Here is a 20,235-nt window from a genome sequence, read left to right as displayed (position 1 = left end):
GGGCAATGAGGCTGGGGAGAGGTCTGGAGCACAAGCCCAGTGAGGAGAGGCTGAGGGAGCTGGGGTTGTTTAGCCTGGAGAAGAGGAGGCTCAGGGGTGACCTCATTGCTCTCTACAACTACCGAAGGGAGGTTGTAGACAGGTGGGGATTGGTCTCTTCTCCCAGGCAAGCAGCACCAGAACAAGAGGACACAGTCTCAAGCTGCACCAGGGGAAGTTTAGGCTTGAGGTGAGGAGAAAGTTCTTCACAGAAAGAGTTATTTGCCATTGGAACGTGCTGCCCAGGGAGGTGGTGGAGTCCCCATCCCTGGAAGTGTTCAAGAGGGGACAAGACATGGCACTTAAAGCCATGGTTTAGTTAGTCATGAGGTGGTGGGTGGACTTGATGATCTCTGAGGTCTTTTCCAACCTTATTGATTCTATGATTTGCAGCTCTTCCAAGGAATGCCACCAAAAAAACCAAAAGATGTAATGGCTTAGGGACACATCCCTCCCCAGTGTGACATGTGTGACACGCCACTCCTTTTAATCAGCCAGCTCTCCACACAAGGTACTGAACCACAATTCTATTTACATTCCAAAAGAGCATTTTCCTCTCTTCAGTACAGAGTGAGGATGCCAACCAACCAACCAATCAGTCACTGGGAAGCCTTCTAACACAAGTGGAGGACAGCTTTGTTGATCTCTGGGTTTGTCCAGTCGTTGCGGATATCGTCCAGGTGGTTATCAAAGTCTACGAGGGTCTCGTAGGACTTGCTGTCCAAGAGAGATGCGGCGATGCGCTGCGCCTCCGCCCAGTCTTCACAAAAGTCACTAGGATGTAAAACAGAATGGAAGAGAACAGAAGAGAACAGAACAGAAGAGAACAGAACAGAATAGAATGGAATTAACCAGGTTGGAAGACACCTTTGAGGTCATCGAGTCCAACCCACCATCCAACACCATCTAATCAACTCAACCATGGCACCGAGCACCCCATCCAGTCTCTTCCTAAACACCTACAGTGATGGTGACTCCACCACCTCCCTGGGCAGCCCATTCCAATGGCCAATCTCTCTTTCTATGAAGAACTTCTTCCTAACGTCCAGCCTAAACCTCCCCTGGTGCAGCTTGAGACTGTGTCCTCTTGTTCTAGTGCTGCTTGCCTGGGAGAAGAGACCAACCCCCACCTGGCTCCAACCTCCCTTCAGGTAGTTGTAGACAACCAGCAAGGAACAGAGTCGCATGATGCTTCAGGTTGGAGGCAACTTTCAAGGTCCTCTAGTCTTGACAGTCTGCTGAGGTGACCTCATGGGCCACAGCCACCTCCCCATGCCAGTGTCCCCAGCTATGCCACCCCAGCTGCAGTGTTGCCACACTTGTCCCCACCCCGTGGCCATATCCTTTTGTTCCCCGTGGTCCTGTGCCACCACGGAGGGAGCTGTGTCCCCATGACTGCAGTGTACAAATGAGAGGAGTGCTTTTGTGTGAGCTACCCTGCTACAGGATTTTTTGTGGTGTTGTTTTGGTTTTTTTTTAAGTGACCTTGCAGTAATAGTTTAGAATAGAACAGAATTAAACCAGGTTGGAAAAGACCTTTGAGATCATCGAGTCCAACCTATCATCCAACACTATCTAATCAACTAAAGTTCTGGAGTTCTGGTTGAATTTGTAACCTAATCAGCAAACCTGACTCATAATGAAATAGTAAGCCTACAGCTAGAATGGGAAGCAGAAAGTACTTAGCTTTGCTGTTGAACCAGAATAGATACTAGTTGTTTCAAAGCTGATGCAAGTAGCAAGAAAGTAGGTAGTGCTCTCTGGATTTTATTCTAGTCCAGCCCCCCTGCAGTCAGCAGGGACACTCCCAACTACAGCAAGGTTGCTCAGGGTCCCAAACAACCTGACCTATGATAGTTCCAGGGATGAGGCATCCCCCACTTCTCCAGGAAACCTGGGCCAGGCTCTCACCACCCTCAGTGTCAAACATTTCTCCCTTCTCTCCAGTCTGAATCTCCCTCTTTGAGTTCAAACCATCGCCCCGTGTCCTGTCACAACAGGTCCTGCTGAAAAGTCCACCCCCATCCTTCTGGTTGCCCCCTTTAAGTCTCCCTGGAGCCTTCTCTTCTGTAGGCTGAACACCCTCAACTCTCTCAGCCTGTCCTGAGAGCAGAGGCATTCCAGCTCTCAGATAATTTTTAATAACAATAGTGACCACAAAGAATATCTCCACCACCTTCTCCACTCTGGAACTTAAGCTGCACCCTCTGCAATATGGTCTTGGTGGTCCTACCACCACCTGGATGCAGATATTGGCTGTTGTTTCTCACTATAGCAAAAAACAGCTTCAGAAGCACTGCTAGCTCCAGCCACCACCCTTAATAGTTATTCAGCTACAGTCAAAATCTTGTCCTTGTAACCAGCAAGCTGCTTTTCCTTACTACCCAAGCACACAACCTCAGAAGTTTACTCACATGTGTGGGTCCTTGCACCTCCACTTGTTCTCGTGAAGCTCGTACACATGAATGGCAGGTTCTACACACTCCATCGTGAACCTGGTGTTATCAACCTGGTGTGCAAGAGGAAAACACCACCTCAGTTTCCTCCTTGAGATCCCAAGTAAAGAGATGAAGTAAAACCCAGCCAGTTTTAACAGATAGGGCACCCTGATCTAACTCATCCACTGTTCTAGCTCCAAATAAGCCTGATTTTACATGTTTCCACTGCCACCATTCTTTGTGACTGCAGCAAGGAGGCAAAGCGTTCTTTGTTTCATAAAAGACAAGAGTTCAAGTCAGAGAAGAGGGTCTGAAGTCAAGAACACATTGCCTTCACTCAAGCCTCACAAGCAGAGAAGGCCTCCACATCCTCTGAGATGGCAGAGAGCTAACCACAGTCTGTAGGCTAAGCGCTTCACTGGCTACAGGTCACTTCGTCTCTTCCCCAGAGCATTTGGAAGGAGGAAAATGAGTGACCTCCCTATTAAAGGATGCAGAGAATGACCAGTCCAACACCACACTCGTAACATTCAGAGTACAGAAAGAGGATGGGGTGAAACTGAAGTGATTTACCATTATGAGTGCTGTATCGTTGAAGCCCTCTGCGATTCTGGAGGCCACTTTCTCCGCAACCTGGTTTGGACTGCAGCAGAAAGGAAAAGTAATGGTGTTAAAGCAACCCAGGACACTGGCTGAAAGCAGCAGGGAATACACTAAATTGATGTGAAAATGACATGAAACTGAGCTGAAGAAGTCAGGGGGGCCAAGAAAGCCCCAACTCCTCTCCTCAGCACACGGTCTGGATCTTGCTTGTGCTCAGGCAGTAGGGTTTTGAGTGGCAAAAGGCTTGCTGCAGACTTTGTGGGATCAAAGTTTTGTGGACTCCTACCCTCTCCCACCAGACCAAAGACTGCAGCAACATCCAGCCAGGCAGGCACTTGAAAAAGAAACTGAGTTTGCTTCCCCAGTTTGCATTTGAGCCCACTCACTGCCCAGCTTCTCCACCAACATCAGAACATTATTTTACCACGTTTCAAAGCTGACAATCTCTACCCAGCACCACTTATCTTCAGAAAGGAAACTGGTGTTTAACCCCTCACCCCCCAAACAAGACTGTGATATCCTTTCAGACCTCAGACAGAACAAGCTCTATCTTCTCCTTTAAGAATGTCCCCAGCAGCTTAATTTCCCTTGTAAGGGAAGAACAAACAACATCCCTTATCCCTCTTGGATACATTCAGAGTCAAAGGGGTTACTTAAAACACATACTTGTGACTGCAGGGTGTACAGCAACAGAACAACTGGAACACTTTAAATAGTAACACCTTCAACAACCTGCTCATTTTACTTTAAATGCAAGTATGATGTACTCCCATTAGTCCTGGTACTGGATTTGTCCAACAGACTGAGGGGAAAGCTCAGTTATGGTGAACAAAGTTTGACCCAGTTGGTGGCCAGCCACAAGTGGTATTTCTCAAGGCTCAGTACTGGAGGCAGTTCTCTTTAATATCAAGGATCTGGATGAGGGGATGGAGTGTGCCCTCTGATAACACTAAGTCAGGTGGAAGGGTTGAGCTGCTTGGGGGTAGAAAGGCTCCACAGAGGGATCTGGATAGGCTGGATACATGGGCCAAGGCCAATGAGATGAGGTTCAACAGGGCCAAGTGCAGGGTCTTGCATCTGGGTCACAACCACCCCATCAATGCTCCAGGATGGGGGAAGAGTGGCTGGAAACTGCCAGGCACAAAAGAACCCAGGGTATTAGTTGACAGTGGCTGAAGATGAGTCAGCCTGTGCCCAGAAGGCCAATAGCATCCTGGCTTGGACTAGCAATAGCGTGGCCAGCAGGATCAGGGCAGGGATTGTTCCCCTGTACTGGGCACTGGTGAGGCTGCATCTTGAATATTGGGTCCAGTTTTAGGCCCCTCACTCCAAGAAGGACATTGAGGTGCTGGAGTGGTTCCAGAGAAGGACAAAGCAGCTGGTGAAGGGTCTGGACAACAAGTCTTGTGAGGAGCTGCTCAGGCACCTGGAATTGTTCAGCCTGGAGAAAAAGAGGCTGAGGTGAAGTCTTTTGGGTCTGCACAACTTCCTGAAAGGAGCTTGGAGCCAGGTGGGGGTTGGTCTCTTTCCCCAAGGAACAAGCAATAGAACAAGAGGAAATGGTGTTAAGTTGCATCAGGGGAGGTTTAGGTTGAATGTGAGGAACAATTTCTTCTCCTTGAAGGCTGTCAAGCCCTGGAACAGGCTGCCCAGGGAAGTGGTGGAATTGCCATCTCTGGAAACATTCAAAACCCGAATAGAATAGAACAGAATAGAATTAACCAGGTTGGAAAAGACCTTTGAGATCATCGAGTCCAACCTATCATCCAACACCATCTAATCAACTAAACCATGGCACCAAGCACCCCATCCAGGCTCTTCCTGAACACCTCCAGTGATGGTGATTCCATCACCTCCCTGGGCAGCTCATTCCAATGGCCAATCACTCTTTCTATGAAGAACTTCTTCCTAACATGCAGCCTAAACCTCCCCTGGCACAGCTTGAGACTGTGTCCTCTGTTGGTGGTTGCCTGGGAGACCAACCCCCACCTGGCTACAACCTCCCTTCAGGTAGCTGTAGACAGCAAGAAGGTCTCCTCTGAGCCTCCTCTTCTCCAGGCTAAGCAACCCCAGGTCCCTCAGCCTCTCCTCACAGGGCTGTGCTCCAAACCCCTCCCCAGCTTTGTTGCCCTTCTCTGGACACCTTCCAGCAACTCAACATCTTTCCTAAACTGAGGGGCCCAGAACTGGACACAGGACTCAAGGTGTGGCCTAACCAGTGCTGAGTACAGGGGCAGAATAACCACACTGCTCCTGCTACAGCCCAGGATGCCTTCTTGGCTGCCTGGGCACACTGCTGGCTCATGTTCAACCTACTATCAACTAGTGCCCACAGGTCCCACTCTGCCTGGCCACTCTCCAGCCACTCTGACCCCAGCCTGTAGCACTGCATGGGGTTGTTGTGGCCAATGTGTAGAACCTGTCACTTAGATGTGTTAAATCTCATGCCCTTGGACTCTGCCCATCTGTCCAGCCTGTCAAGGTCCCTCTGCAGAGCTCTCCTACCCTCTAAGATGCAGCAGTGACAGAAATGGTTTAGTAGTGACCTGGCAGTGTTAGGTTAATGGTTGGGACTCAATGACCTTGGAGGTATTTTCCAACCTTAATGATTCTGTGATCTAAAAAATGTATTGTGGCTTCACTGGAAGGCCCTTTTATGGCTTATTAAGTAATTTGAGTCAGATAGCAGGGAAAAAAAAACCAACCTAATCCTGGGGAGAATAAATGAGAAGTGATCTCTCTGCTTGACTGATATCATCTTCCATTTCAAGAGTGCCCCTTTGCCACATAAGAAAATGCTTCAGTACAGCTCAGAGAGAATTAAGTACTTTAGGAAGAATTAGGTCACTTCTGAAATCACAGAATCACTACATTTGGAAAAGACTTCTAAGATCATAGCATCATAGAACAGTTTGGTTTGGAAGGGACCTCCAAAGCTTATCTAGTCTCAAGCCCCTGCAGTGAGCAGGGACATCCTCCATTAGGTCAGGCTGCCCAGCATCCTGTTCAGCCTGACTTGGAGTATCTCCAAGGATGGGGTCTCAACTACCTCCCTGGGCAACCTGTTCCAGTGTTCTGCTACCCTCACAGTAAAGAACTTGCTCCCAATGTCCAACCTGAATGTACTCTAATTTCAAACCATAGTCCCTTGTCCTGTCCCTACAGGCCTTTGTAAGCAGTCCCTTTCCAGCCTTCTTGTAGGCCTCCTTCAGGTACTGGAAGGCTGCTATTATGTCTCCCTGGAGTCTTCTCCTCTCCAGGCTGATCATCAAGTCCACCCATTATGTAACTCTACCAGGGGCTCTACTACACCATATCCTTAGGCACCACATCTAGATGGCTTTTAAAGACCTCCAGGGATAGTGATTCAACCACTTCCCTGGGCAGCCTGTGCCAGTCTTTGACAACCCTTTTGGTACAACCCTTTTCCTAACGTCTAACATAAGCCTCCCTCGGCATCGCTCGCTGCCCCTCCCTCTTGTCCTGGCGGTTGTGAGAGGAGACCAACACCCAGCTCCCCACAAGCTCCTTTCTTTCAGGAGACTTTCCCAAATCCCCTCAGACCCACTGGAGTTGACATGATATGCAAGCAGAGGAGCAAAGGCGCCGGGCGCGTTTTGGCTACATCCCTGACAACTGCAATGAAAGCGGCTGGCAGCCGTTCAAATCCCTGCCTTTTCAGAGGCCCCCACTGCAGAGAAGGAGATTCCGGGAAGATATGGGAGGGGGTAGGGTGGGGGGGATGGGGTGGGGTGTGTTGTTTCTGCACCTGAACAAAGGCCACATCCACCAGCAGCACAAAGACAATGAGAAAGCAGATGACAGTCGTCAAGAGTTAATCGAGGCGCTGATTGTTGCTGGCAGAGTCCAAAGGACGAGGGGAGAGAGCAAACAGAAGGAATTATTGCCCCAACACACCTGGCGTCTTTCACGCGTTCGTTGGCCTGGTAATAGCCAGCTATCACGTAGCTATTCTCTTTGCACCAAGAGTCAATCTGAAAAAGGAATTGGAACAATTGAATCCAGAGGGAAAAAAAAACCCACCAAAACCGCAAACCAAAGCAAAACAACCCCCAAAGAAGCCTCCCTCCCCACCCCATCCCCAAGGACTGGCTGGGGTCAGAGCGGCTGGAGAGCAGCCAGGCAGAAAGGGACCCGGGGATACTGGTTGAGAGTAGGTTGAATATGAGCCAGCAGTGTGCCCAGGTGGCCAAGAAGGCCAATGGCATCCTGGCCTGTATCAGGAACAGTGTGGCCAGCAGGAGCAGGGAGGTCATTCTGCCCTGTACTCAGCACTGGTTAGGCCACACCTTGAGTCCTGTGTCCAGTTCTGGGCCCCTCAGTTTAGGAAGGATGTTGAGTTGCTGGAAGGTGTCCAGAGAAGAGCAACGAAGCTGGGGAGGGGTTTGGAGCACAGCTCTATGAGGAGAGGCTGAGGGAGCTGGGGTTGCTTAGCCTGGAGAAGAGGAGGCTCAGGGGAGACCTTATTGCTGTCTACAACTACCTGAAGGGAGGTTGTAGCCAGGTGGGGGTTGGTCTCTTCTCCCAGGCAACCAGCACCAGAACAAGAGGACATAGTCTCAAGCTGTGCCAGGCTGGATGTTAGGAAGAAGTTCTTCATAGAAAGAGAGATTTGCCATTGGAACGTGCTGCCCAGGGAGGTGTTGGAGTCACCATCACTGGAGGTGTTTAGGAAGAGCCTGGATGAGGTGCTTGGTGCCATGATTTAGTTGATTAGGTAGTATTGGATGATAGGTTAGATCTCAAAGGTCTCTTCCAACCTGGTTAATTCTATTCTAATGCATATAATTTGTATTCTATTCTAACTAAGGAAATCTCCTGTCTGTCCTGCTTGGAGCAGGATGGTGTCTGTGCCAATTGCTTCTTTAGAGCTAAATGCATTGGTAGAGATTTATGTGCACACTCACACACAGAGCTCAGCTAATTTAAGACTGGGTTAATGTTTTCCATCATTCTCCCAACAGCACAAGAGCACGAAGTTCCCTCAGTCAAAGCCTGGCTTAAATCACACAATCACTTGAGTTGGAAGGGCCCTCTAAAGGCCATCCAGTCCAGCTCTGCTGCAGGGAGCAGGGGCATGCTCAACTAGAGCAGATGGCCCAGAGCCCCATCAAGCCTCACCTTGAATATCTCCAGGGATGGGGCCTCATCCACCTCTCTGGGCAACCTGTTCCAGTGCTCAACCACCCTCACTGTAGAGCTTGTTCCTAACATCCAATCTAAATCTACTCTTCACTTGTTTCAAACCATTGCCTCTCGCCCTATCACTGCAGGCCTTTGTAAAGAGTTCCTCTCCAGCCTTCTTGTGAGCCCCTTCAGACACTGGAAGGTGGTGATTAGGCCTCCCTGGAGCCTTCTCTTCTCCAGGCTGAACAACTTCAGCTCCCTCAGCCTGTCCTCATAGCAGAGGTGCTCCAACCCCCTGATCATTTTCATGGCCCTCCTCTGGACCTGCTCCATCAGGAGGACAGGACTAGTAAAGAGCTTCAACACTGCTGCCTAGTAGAAGGCCAAGTCTTATCTATGACCCTCTGTGGCTATTTCTGTGGGAGTTCATTTGACTAACAGACTTCAGCAAATGTTCACCACGTGGATTTTCCTGGGTTGGGCTAGAACAGAACTAATTGTGGTCAGTGATTTGACTTCTCAGCAAAGGCTCTGCTTGGTGACAGCACTTTCTGAAGTTCAGGGCATGTTTGCACAGTGACTGCTTCTAGCAGTGAGAGTGCTGACAGGGAGAGTTACTGCCAAGGGTTGGGCAGCAGAAAGGCTCTTGCTCAGACTTGCTCCTGTGCAGAGCAAGGCTGCTGCGACATCTTGCGTCCCACACTGGGCTGCAGTAAGTCAGAGGTGGCAACTGCAGGCAACAGTGGACAGGATGGGTGACCCTAAACTGACCAACAAGGGATTCCATCCCATGGACAGCATCTTTGGAATACAGCTGAGGGATCACCAGGGTCAAGCCACTTCTTCAATGGCCAGTGTCCCAGTTCCAAAATCCAGCCCCTGAGTCCTGCTCCCATTTGCTGCTGAGTCCAGTTTGGGACCTCGCCAGTGCCTGCCCCCAGCATCAGTGGTGACAGTGATGCCATCACCATCAGGGGCTGGGGTTGATACTGGTTTGCATCTATTTGTATCTATTTCATTGTTCTTATTTCCATTAAAGATGGTTTGGTTTCTTTCCCAACCCATCAGCCTCTCTCCCTTCTTCCCTTCCCATTGCAAAGGGAGAGGGGTTCACAGGCAGCCTCTGTCACTTGTTCAGTGGCCAGCCCAGCCCTAGTCCTTGACATGCAGTGTGACTGTGCTGCCACTTCAAGAAGAGCTGTTTGGTTTTATTTCCAGTGTAGTATTTCTAGCTTAAAGCATAAGCATTTTTAACCTTATCTAGTAAATAAACTCAGATGGAAAGGTAAATGTGGGGCTGAAGGTGTTTGTCCCATTTATTGGCCATTTTTACATCCTGCTCTCTTAGGAAAAGGCTTTTGTGACAGAACTGCTTTTCTTTGAGAGCTCATCTCCAAGGGTAAGCAACCACTGGAGCAGCTTTTCAACCCACATGGGTGGGCTCTCCACTCTTGAAAACCACTCAGTCAAAACCCAAACACTTCTCTGTGTCAGCCACGAGATCAGACCTCGATCAAAGATCCATGGGCATAAATTCTCTCATCTCTGTTACAGTCATGGTCAGCCCAGGTAGCTCCTCCTTATTTAACATCCATATGGAAAATATTTGCTGAGGTTTTTTTTGGGGCATACAATTTGCACAACTTTTGAGTTACACAAGTACCAAAGTTGATGTAGTTTTGTTGTTTTGATGGGTTTTTAAGTGTGGTCTCAGTGCACACACTGCTGTTAGCTCCCAGCTTTATGCTGGATCTGATTTCCTCCTGCTGTGTCTGCCTTGCTTTGAAATTACAGACAAATATGTTTGTCCTTAGAGCTGAGGAGATCAAGTCAGCATAATACAGAGCCCTGAAAGGCAGATGTGGAGGAAGCAGCTCAAATTTGCCTTTGCAGTCCCTGGAGAGCAAGCACTAAAAAAGACAATAAATACCTGAACAGCTACAGCAAAATGGGAGTCCAAAAATATACCTGAGGCTGACCTCTCACATCCTGCACGTCCAACCCATCTCCATTTTAGCAATAATTAGCCTGCATAAACAACCAAACCAAGGAAGCCATGTGAATAATCCCCCCTCTACAAGGGCTGGACATGGATTTACCTGATAAACCCCAAAGCTGTGGAGCCCTGCTCTAAGTGAGGGCCAACTGCTGCTTCAATTACAAAGCCATTTGGAGGGCTTAGGACTCAGGTTTTAATTGATGGTGGCTTGAAAGCTTGGCATTAAAGCCAGAAGGCCAGACACTAACATTAATTTCCTTTTGAAAACACTCAAAACCTTAGTTCTAAATCCATTTCTGTTGCATACTGAAAATGGTTGTATTAAAAAAAAAAAAAGGAGAGGATGATGTTTAAGTTTTCTCTTCCCCAAGTGGGAATTAAACACTGCTGCCATATTAAAAAACAAGGGGGGGGGGGGGGGGGGGAGGAAATTATTTTGGGGGGATAAAAACTGTTTCCACCTGCAGTTTTCAAACCTCTCCAGTGCTGTCACCAAAGGCAGCCTTACCATCAGTCAGCTCCTGGCATTTTGAGTCATGTCCAGCCTCCAAGAGCACAAGCCAACAGGGGCTAAGTGGTGACTCTCTCCCTGAAGAACCAGGAGTGGTTGTTCTTTGATCCACTGTGGCCCCCAAGTTGGGTGACAGGGCATTGGCAGAGGCCTGAGAGGGGACAGGCTGTGACCTGCTGCCATCCTGCTGTCCCAAGCAGTGGGGAGCTGGCAAGGTACATCAGAGGGAAGTGATACTTGGGAGTTTTGAGCTGAGGTGTGGCTGCAAAACCACATCAAATTAGCTGAGAAATGCAAAAAGGTACCAAAAAAAAAAACCCTCCATGTGAAACTTGATTCACTTTTCCTTTAATGACTCTGTTTCAAAAGGGATTTCAAACACACAGGCCAAAGTGTAAACCAAACACACACTTCTGCTCTCTCCTCCAGAGCCACAAACCTTCAGGCACTCCTGTGTGGTTAATAAAAACCTGGTTTGACTGGTTGCTTGTAGCTGGCTGCCAAGGGTCAGGGCTGGACCAGCCACTAAAAAAGTGACTGAGACTCTCCATGCACCCCTTTGCCTTCCTGATGAGAACAGAGAGGAGTAAGGGAGAGAGACTGATGGGTTGGGCAAGAAACTAACCCAGCTGGAATGGAAATAAGAACAATTAAATGAAACAAATAGACACAAACCAATACTAAATTCAGCTCCTGAAGGCAATGACATCACTGTCACCACTGATGCTGGGGGACAGGCACTAGGGAGGTCCCAGATTGGACTCAGAACTAGATGGGAACAGGGTTCAGTGAGAATGCTGATGGGTAGAATTATTGCCATGGGCTAAGCAGCAGAAAGGCTCTGGCTTAGACTTGCTCCTGTGCAGATCAAAGCCACTGCTAAATCCTGAGCCCCACGCTGGGGTGCAGTAAGGCAGAGGTGGCAACAGCAGCGGGGAGCAGACTGGACAGGTGAGCCTGAACTGACCATCAAGAGATACCATCCCATGGACAGCATCTTCAGGATGAAGCTGAGGGACCACCATGTTCAAACCTCTTTTTCAGTGGCTGGTGTCCAAGGAGGACTGTTCATTCTGCCTCTGATCCTGAACTGTGTGTTCCTGAATCCAGTTCCAGAACACAGCTCCTGAATTCAGTTCCCATATGCTGCTGAGTCCAGCCTGAAACTCCTGCCACAGCATCAGTGGTGACAGGGATGCCATTGCCATCAGGGGCTGTGAGTCAATATTGGTTTGTATCTATTTCATTTCATTGTTCTTATTTCCATTACAGCTAGTTTAGTTTCTTTCCCAAGCCATCAACCTCTCTCCCTTATTCTCTTTCTGTTCCCTTTGGAAAGGGAGAGGGGTTCACAGAGAGCCTCTGTCACTTGTTCAGCAGCCACCCCAGCCCCAGCCTTTGACAGGATGTTATCCTGTGCTTCACTACAACTTCCATTTATCCATTTCCTGAGGAAAACCAAGTGACTTGCCATTCAAAAAAGCTAAAACCCAAGCCCTGCCCACACTATACAGCAATTCCAAACTGTATTAGTACCTTTTCCCAGGCAGTAACCCAAGGAAAATCCTGAGCAGAAAATGATTGTACCACCAGCACACATCCCTGTGTCCCTCCTACACTCTCAGACTGATGTAAAAATACTTCAGCCTGACAAAGTTTCCTGTGCTTCATGGGAGCATGGCAAACCTCAACTGGCAGAACTCAGGCCCAGGCCCTGCTCCTGTGCTTCATCATACCCAGGCTTCAGAAAGACCTCAACACTCCAATGTCATATTAACTAGGGAGAAAAAAAAAGGATTTATTTACAAATCAATGTTTTCTGAGGAAAAATGAAATGGAACACTTAGGCCAAGAATGAGAAATTAGGTCATGCTTGCAGATATTGAAAAGGGTTGGAATTGCCCCCTGCTAATATGACAAGTCTGAAAATGGATAGGAAATCTGGAGCTCAAACCACACCCAGATTTCCCTTTAGTAGTGGCTACACCTACAGCAAAGGTCCCCAAACACTTCTTTGCCTCCAGATTTGCTGCAGCCCACCCTGACTTCCTATGACAATAAAAATCTGTGTTCCTTTGACAAAGGAACTCTCTCCAATGCCAGGCACAACAGATATCCAGAGGGTTGAGATTGGGAAACATCATCTCTGTGGTCCTGACATCGTTCTCCTACTCTGTCTGATGACAGGAGAGAAAATGGATTATCCCACGAGGACTTACAGCAGCATGATGAGGTATGAGATATCATAATGGGGAATGCCAGCCTGCCCCTGGCTATCCCCTGGTTAATGAACCAACAGTGAGCTCTCAATATACCAATTGAGATTTCAAACCCAAGCCAGGGTTGCAGTATGAAGAGACATCAATTTCCACCCCCCCATCCCCCCACCCCATTTAGGCTAATGGCTTCCACAAATGGGGAAAGTGCAGCAAAATGAATTAAGAAATATATGTTTATCTGCATCTGTACACTCTCACTTGGAGACAAGCCCTTTTCCAATTAGCTGGTACTGCTTTGAAGTGCCTTAAAGGTAAGCTGGGAAAAGTGTTTTCTGCTGCAGAATAAGGACATTCCCTCTGGGAGTTATTCAGGGATAATGGTACTGACAGAAATAGTTTCCTTGCACTGAAAAAGAAATTAGAGAAAACTACCAGACTCTGTAGTTTTCTGCTGCTTCCTCAGCAGAAAGTGGTACAGCAGATGGACTTAAGAGGGGGGAGGTGTAGTGAGACACTGGCTCAGGTTGCCCAGAGAAGCGGCAGATGCCCCATTCCTGGAACCATTCCAGCTGAAGTGGGATGGGGCTCTGAGCAACCTGCTCTGGTTGCAGGTGTCCCTGCTGACTGCAGGGGGGCTGGACTAGATGAATTTTAAAGGTTCCCTCCAACCAAAATCATTTTGTGATTCTACTCTAGAAACACCCCACTCGCACCACAGACTTAGGTACCGGTAGCACAGTGCTGGGAGAGCCAACCCAGCAGCCCAAGTCCCCTCAGCACCAATCCGTCCTCGCCCCAGCCACCCTCCCTGGGCTCTGCCAGGACCAGGAGACGATTCCCCAACTCCCTGCACGGCATCCCCTCGCTCCCAGGCCTAAGGCCTTACCAGGGTGAGGGCCACCTCCAGCATGGGCGCCAGGGCCAGAGTACCGTGGAAGAGCGGGATACAGTCGACGAAGAGCGAGGGGGGACCGGCCTGGTCGCGGCGCGGGGCCCCCGACGGCCGCTCGGCCACCAGCAGCCCGTTTACGGCGCAGTGCGGGTACTTGGCGCCGTGCAGCACCATTTTGCAGTAGGCCTGCGTGGTCAGCTTCATTCTGCCACGGCAAACAGCCCCGCAACCACGGCGCACCGGCTGCACTCCCGGTCTCGGCCCCGCCGCCCCGCCTCAGGCCGCCAAGCGTCGCTAAACGCCGCCAAGCGCGGCGCCGGCGCTGTCGTAAAAGTCGGCGGGCGGCCTGCCCCTATCCCGTCAGCCCCTGCGGGCAGGGGCCCCTCCTTTGCGGCTCCTCGCTCTCTCGCTTGCCCGCCGTCTCCCGGCGTGCACTGCGCTTCCGGCCAGCGGCTCCTTCCGGTAGCAGCCCGGCGTAGAGGACGGTCGCCAGGTCGTCGGGCCGCGGCGGGTGGCGGGGCAAGGGGGCGGGTGCAGGGGTCGTTCGGTTACCGGTGGCGGTTGAATGTGCCCCTCTCACCACGTCCATCCGCCCCGAGGGATGGCGGGCGGCCAGGACAGCTTGGCTTGGGTGGGGGGGGAACTAGGGGGAAGGGCTGCGGCCTTCTCTTCCCCTTGAAGAGGGGCTGCGGTGCGGTGTCATATCGCCGCTGTCACGCCGCATCGGGTGGGCATGAGGTGTTTAGTGGCGCTGCATGATGGGGTGTATCTCTGCCGTTTGGTCCACTCCCAAGGTCAGGCGTGGGCCGTGGGCTTGGCACTCAGCTCACGGTGGGATCCCGGTGGGGGGGTTAGCTGAGATCAGAGGTCTGTGAGAAACCTGTATCGTGGAGTGGATGTGACAGCAGGACTGTGGGAGAAACCGTTAGCTGGGCGTCTGCCCTGCCCTCAGACGTGTCAGCATTATTTGGAGCTGGAGTGTTTCGCCGTGGATGCGAGATGCATTTAGACTTGCCTGAGGCTCCTGGCTAGGACCCAGTAACGGTTTGTGGCCAAGTGAAAACATTCTGGAAAGCGGACTTGAAAATGAGAATTCATTTGGGCTCATATACAGGAGGCTGTGTTAAAAAGAAAAGGAGGGAGAGGGAGGTTCATCCAAGTTCCTTTACTAGGCAAATGTCCCTGGAAAGCAAGGGGTGGTTTGGTGTGATGTGCCAGCCTTGGGAGAAGGGATTGGAAGCCTCTAGGCTGGTTTTTCTATTTTATAGACAAGTGAATAAATGATGTTACTTCATGTATGTACATTCCATGTCTTCACCTGACACTGACTTGCTTTTGGTCCCACAGGATGTTGGCTTCAAGAGCATTCAGCCTCGTCGGGAAGAGAGCCCTTTCCACCTCCATCTGCCTGAGAGCACATGGACATGGTAGGTGGTAACTGCTTATAGTAAAGATAATAAAAGAAGCACTTCAGAAGAAGAACACAGAAAAGCTGCTATTAAGGGTTTGGGTAAGCTGGCAAGGATGGTGCTATGACTGGTGGCAGGAGATCTGAGCAGGCTGTGCCAGCAGATGGCATTGCCGAGGTGCAGAAGGAGTTGAGGGCCAGGGAGAAATGGGTGGAAAAGGTGTAGAGGGTTTCTGCATGTTTGGTAGGGGAGCTGAGGAGTGTGACAGCTGGAAATGGAGGTGGCTGAGATGTTTATGAAGTGATTCTGGATATTGTGTTTTATGTAGATCCCACTTCTACTTTGTTCTCATGCTTTTGTGTTAGAAAGAACCCACTTGAACAGCTCTCTTTGTTTCCTTTCCCTCCCAGATAAATGCTTCATCTGGAAGACTTTTTTTCCTTCCTGCCATCAGTGTTTTGACTGAGCTGTTGGATTTTTGTGTTGTAACCAGTAAGTGATGTGTGTGCTTGACTGGGTGTCTCTTCTGTTCCCATGTGCAGCTGGTGTTGTCAAAGCAGAGGATTTCAGCCTCCCGGCTTATGTTGACCGTCGTGATCTTCCCCTGCCTGAAGTGGCCTTTGTGAAGGACCTCTCTGCTCAGCAGAAGGCACTGAAAGAGAAGGAAAAGGCATCTTGGACTGCTCTGTCTGTTGATGAGAAAGTTGAATGTAAGTACTGGGGGCTTTAGGTAACCTCATAGCTGGCAACAATACCATCAGAGCTGTTGTGCTTTCATTTGTGACAACTTGGAGTAGAAAACTCACCACAGACAGTGCCTGCTGGGGCAGCTGCTGGACCCTGTTCTTCCAAATGACTCATGAACCTTGAAGGAGCAGTCAGTTAGTTATGATGGAGCTCTTTGTGTGTGTGGAGGTCAGTGGTTTGTGCTCCTGGGATGCTTAGTGCCATTTCCAGAAGTTTAAAACACTTGCTGTGGTGTCTGCTGGGTGCCTGAGGCCAAGTTCAGCAATTCCTTTCAGAAAACAAATGATGATATTTATTTATTGGTCCCTGTCTGCTCTCAGCAGGCCACAATAAAAGTGTTACAACACTCATAGAATAGAACAGAACTGGTTTTGTAGAATCACAGAATTGTTTTGATTGGAACCAAAAGGCCTCTAAATCGTTAGGTCCAACTGTTAGCCCAGAACTGACAGGTCACCACTGAACTGTGTCCCTTAACACCACATCTCTGTGGCTTTTCAATCCCTCCAGGGATGGGGATTCTATCACTGCCCTGGGCAGCCTGGTACAGGGCTTGACAACCCTTTTAGGGAAGAAATTGTTCCTCATGTCCAACCTAAACCTCCCCTGGTACAACTTGAGGCCTTTTACTCTTGTTCTGTTTTTCAGTGGGAGAAGAGATTGACTTCCACCAGGCTCCAGTCTCCTTTCAGGTTGTTGTAGACAGTCAGAAGGTTTCTCCTCAGCCTCCTTTTCTCCAGGCTGAACAACTCCAGTTCCCTTAGTGGCTCCTTGCAGGACTTGTGCTCTAGAGCCTTCACCACCTTTGCTGCCCTTCTCTGGACATGGTCTAGCACCTCAGTGTCCTTGTAGTGAGGGGCCCAAAACTGAACCCAGTACTCAAGGTGTGGCCTCACCAGTTCTGAGTACAGGGGGACAATCCCTGCCCTGATCCTGCTGGAGACACCAGTGCTGGTACAGGCACAATGCTGTTGACCTTGCATCCTCAGCGGTGTAGCCAGCAGGAGAAGAGCAGTGATTGTACTTCTGTATTCAGCAGTTACTAGTCCAGCTGAGTGAAGGGAGCCCTGTGTGCCTGAATGCTGATGACCACTGTCCCTAGGGTTAGCAAATTTCAGGTGATTATAAATGCTAAGCAAGTGTCTGACCTGCAAATGAAACCACACCACCTGCCATCATGGTCTGCAAGGGACGACCTGACCTGCGAACAGTGAGAAGGTGTCATAGACTCGTAACAGCAGCTGCTCAAACATCCATAATCACTCTCCACACCTAGTGCTGCTCCAGACTTCAAGATTTTACAGGCCTTAGTGGTAAAACTGGGAGAAGGCTTTTGAGATCCAGCAGTCCCTTGGAAACTACTCGTGCTTTGAAGCTTTGGGCTCAATAACCACACCGATATGGCAGTTTCAAGCTATGCCTTTAAAAGTTAGCTGCAGATTTTGAGCAGAGAAAGTGGAGAAATACAAACAATTCACAAGAACTGGAAGGAAGGAAAGAGAGCTCTGTCCCTCCTCCTACCAGACATTTTTTAAGAATAGAATTAACCAGGTTGGAAAAGACCTTTGAGATCATCAAGTCCAACCTATCATCCAACACCATTCAATTTGCTAAACCATGGCACTAAGTGCCTCATCCAGTCTCTTCCTAAGCACCTCCAGTGATGGTGACTCCACCACCTCCCTGGGCAGCACATTCCAATGGCCAATCTCTCTATCTGTGAAGAATTTCTTCCTAACATCCAGCCTAAACCTCCCCTGGTGCAGCTTGAGACTGTGTCCTCTTGTTCTGGTACTGCTTGCCTGGGAGAAGAGACCAACCCCCACCTGGCTACAACCTCCCCTCAGGTAGTTGTAGAGAGCAAGAAGGTCTCCCCTGAGCCTCCTCTTCTCCAGGCTAAGCAACCCCAGCTCCCTCAGCCTCTCCTCACAGGGCTGTGCTCCAAACCCCTCCCCAGCTTCATTGCCCTTCTCTGGACACCTTCCAGCAACTCGCCATCTTTCCTAAACTGAGGGGCTCAGAACTGGACACAGGACTCAAGGTGTGGCCTAACCAGTGCTTTGGGCTCTGGAGAGCAGTGTGTTGCCTGCAAGTGACAGGGAAAAGTAAAAGGAAGGATTTGATGGTTTTAACTTGTTGAGTTTTGGGGGGGGGGGGTTCTGTTCTGCAGTGTATCGCATCAAATTTAACGAGACCTACGCGGAGATGAACAAAGGAACAAACGAGTGGAAGACTGTCCTCGGGGGGGTGCTCTTCTTCCTGGGGTTAACTGGCCTCGTCCTCATCTGGCAGAAACATTTCAGTAAGTCAGCTCTTAATTTAAGAGCCAGACCAGCTGGTACCTGATGGAAAATGAGAGAATTGTCCGTGACTAGTTCCATGGGGAGGGGGTCGGAACTGTGCCTCAAATAGCTGTCCTGGGGAACCTCAGGGCAGTTGTTGCTCTTTGTTTGGCTCTGAAAAGTCAATTGTGGAGTTGGAAACTCACAGAGATTGGCAGGTGCATGGTGTGAGTATTTGGGGAGGGGGTTTGTAGAAGGGTGAAGGTGGTGGAGAGGGCTTTGGGAATGGGGAGAGGAGAGGGAGGGGAAAGAGTGGTGATACACTAACAGCCTGAGAGCTGCTTCTCTCTGTGAAGCCTGCTGTCACAAAAGCCTATTGCCACCTTGGCAGTACATGTTTGGGTTTCTGCCATGTTTGGCTGCCTTCCCAGCTAATGATCCAACCTCAAGGGAGCCCTCCAGCTGCCGTGAGGCAGAGCAGGCAGTTCCACGAGCAGCGCTCTGTCTTGAGCCTTCATCCTGTGTGTGGTGAACGGAGGAGAAGGCTGTTTGAAGGCTTGGTATGAGCCTTCAGTGATGGATGAAACAGCTGGAGAATCAATTGGGTCTGGGCTGGATGTTTCTGAAACTGGCTGTAGGAGAGTGGGTTTGAGTAGCTGATGGTGTGTGATCAGCACTGATGGCCTTGGGGGAGTTTGATTAGTGAACCCTCAGCTCCCTGCTTGCTGGCTCTGTACCCTGAGGTGATCGCAGCCCTGTTCATTGCAGTGTATGGCCCAATCCCGCACACCTTCTCCGACGAGTGGCTGTCGGCGCAGACCAAGAGGATGCTGGACATGAGGATTAATCCTGTGGAGGGCATCTCTTCCCAGTGGGATTATGAGAAGAATGAATGGAAGAAATGAAGCAACTCAGTGGAACCTGCTCTGCTTGAAAAATGAAATGATTCCATCACCTGTGTGTGACCTCGTTGCTCATGTACTGGAACAACCTCTCCATCTACATAGATGCTAATAAATGTCTGGTTGACTTGAAGGGTTCCTTTTATTGGTGGTGTGCTTGGTGTGTCATTTGTTGAAGGCAAAGTTTGGGGCACAGCCAGCAGTGCTGCTCTGCAGAGGTTTGAGCTATGTGCAAGCTAATCAGATCCCAGCTCCTGCTGAGGCTCTGTGTCCCACTACCACTCCAAAAATAGCAAGTCAGTGCTCCAGACAGCAGTGAGTCAAACCACACAGGTCAAGGCAGAGATCTGTCTGTCCTCATGAAGGGGATGTGTCCTCAGCAGCACAGGCAGGCTGCAGACCTCACTCCAGTGTCCTGTGCAGATCTGAAAGTGTGGAAAGAGAATTAGATCAAATTCAACCAGGAACAGGTTTCGATGAAACCCTGAGGCATCTTTTGTGCCTTTGGTGATAGTGTTTGGAGGATATCACTGCAGCTGGGGTAAGGAAAAAATGCTGCATTTAGTGCTTTTATGAAGTGCAGGGTCTGGAGAACAGGTCTTGTGAGGAGCAGCTGAGGGAATGGGGTTGTTCAGCCTGGAGAAAAGGAGGCTGAGGGGAGACCTGGCTACCTATAATTCACTGAAAGGAGGCTGGAGCCACATGGGGGTTGGTCCTCTACTCCCAGGGAAAAAGACCCAGAACAAGAGGAAAGAGCCTTGCGTTGCACCAGCAGAGGTTTAGGTGCACGTGAACGATTTCTTTCACTTGATGGCTGTCAAGTCCTGAACAGGCTGCAGAGAGCAATGGTGGAACCCCCATCCCTGGAGGGATTGAAAAGCCATGGAGATGTGCTGAGGGACATGGTCTGGTGGTGACCTGGCAGTGCTGGTGTAACAGTTGAACCTGATGATCTTAAAGGTCGCTTCTAACCCAAGTGATGCCATGATTATGCATGTTCTGGTTATGGCTTAACATCTTCAGAACCTGAGCTACAGAAGCTGGTG

General features: G+C 49.8%; 2 protein-coding genes across 2 annotated transcripts; one reads left to right on the top strand and one right to left on the bottom strand.

Annotated features, from left to right (window-relative positions):
• Nucleotides 1-337: 337 nt before the first annotated feature.
• Nucleotides 338-14,147, bottom strand: EMC8 (ER membrane protein complex subunit 8). The gene is made up of 5 exons (XM_009904530.2): nucleotides 13,844-14,147; nucleotides 6,999-7,075; nucleotides 3,051-3,120; nucleotides 2,454-2,548; nucleotides 338-813 (listed from the first exon to the last, which is right to left on the bottom strand). Exons 1-5 carry the CDS (start codon nucleotides 14,051-14,053, stop codon nucleotides 654-656), a joined length of 612 nt encoding a protein of 203 aa, XP_009902832.2. The 5' UTR covers nucleotides 14,054-14,147; the 3' UTR covers nucleotides 338-653.
• An 82-nt stretch (nucleotides 14,148-14,229) lies between these two features.
• Nucleotides 14,230-19,334, top strand: LOC104303790 (cytochrome c oxidase subunit 4 isoform 1, mitochondrial). Its single transcript, XM_054170210.1, has 5 exons — nucleotides 14,230-14,342; nucleotides 15,197-15,276; nucleotides 15,801-15,968; nucleotides 18,176-18,307; nucleotides 19,056-19,334. Exons 2-5 carry the CDS (start codon nucleotides 15,198-15,200, stop codon nucleotides 19,190-19,192), a joined length of 516 nt encoding a protein of 171 aa, XP_054026185.1. The 5' UTR covers nucleotides 14,230-14,342; nucleotide 15,197; the 3' UTR covers nucleotides 19,193-19,334.
• Nucleotides 19,335-20,235: the final 901 nt, after the last annotated feature.

Source organism: Dryobates pubescens, chromosome 19, assembly GCF_014839835.1.
Source record: "Dryobates pubescens isolate bDryPub1 chromosome 19, bDryPub1.pri, whole genome shotgun sequence".
Classification (NCBI taxonomy): domain Eukaryota; kingdom Metazoa; phylum Chordata; class Aves; order Piciformes; family Picidae; genus Dryobates; species Dryobates pubescens.
This window is presented reverse-complemented; position numbering and strand designations above follow the sequence as displayed.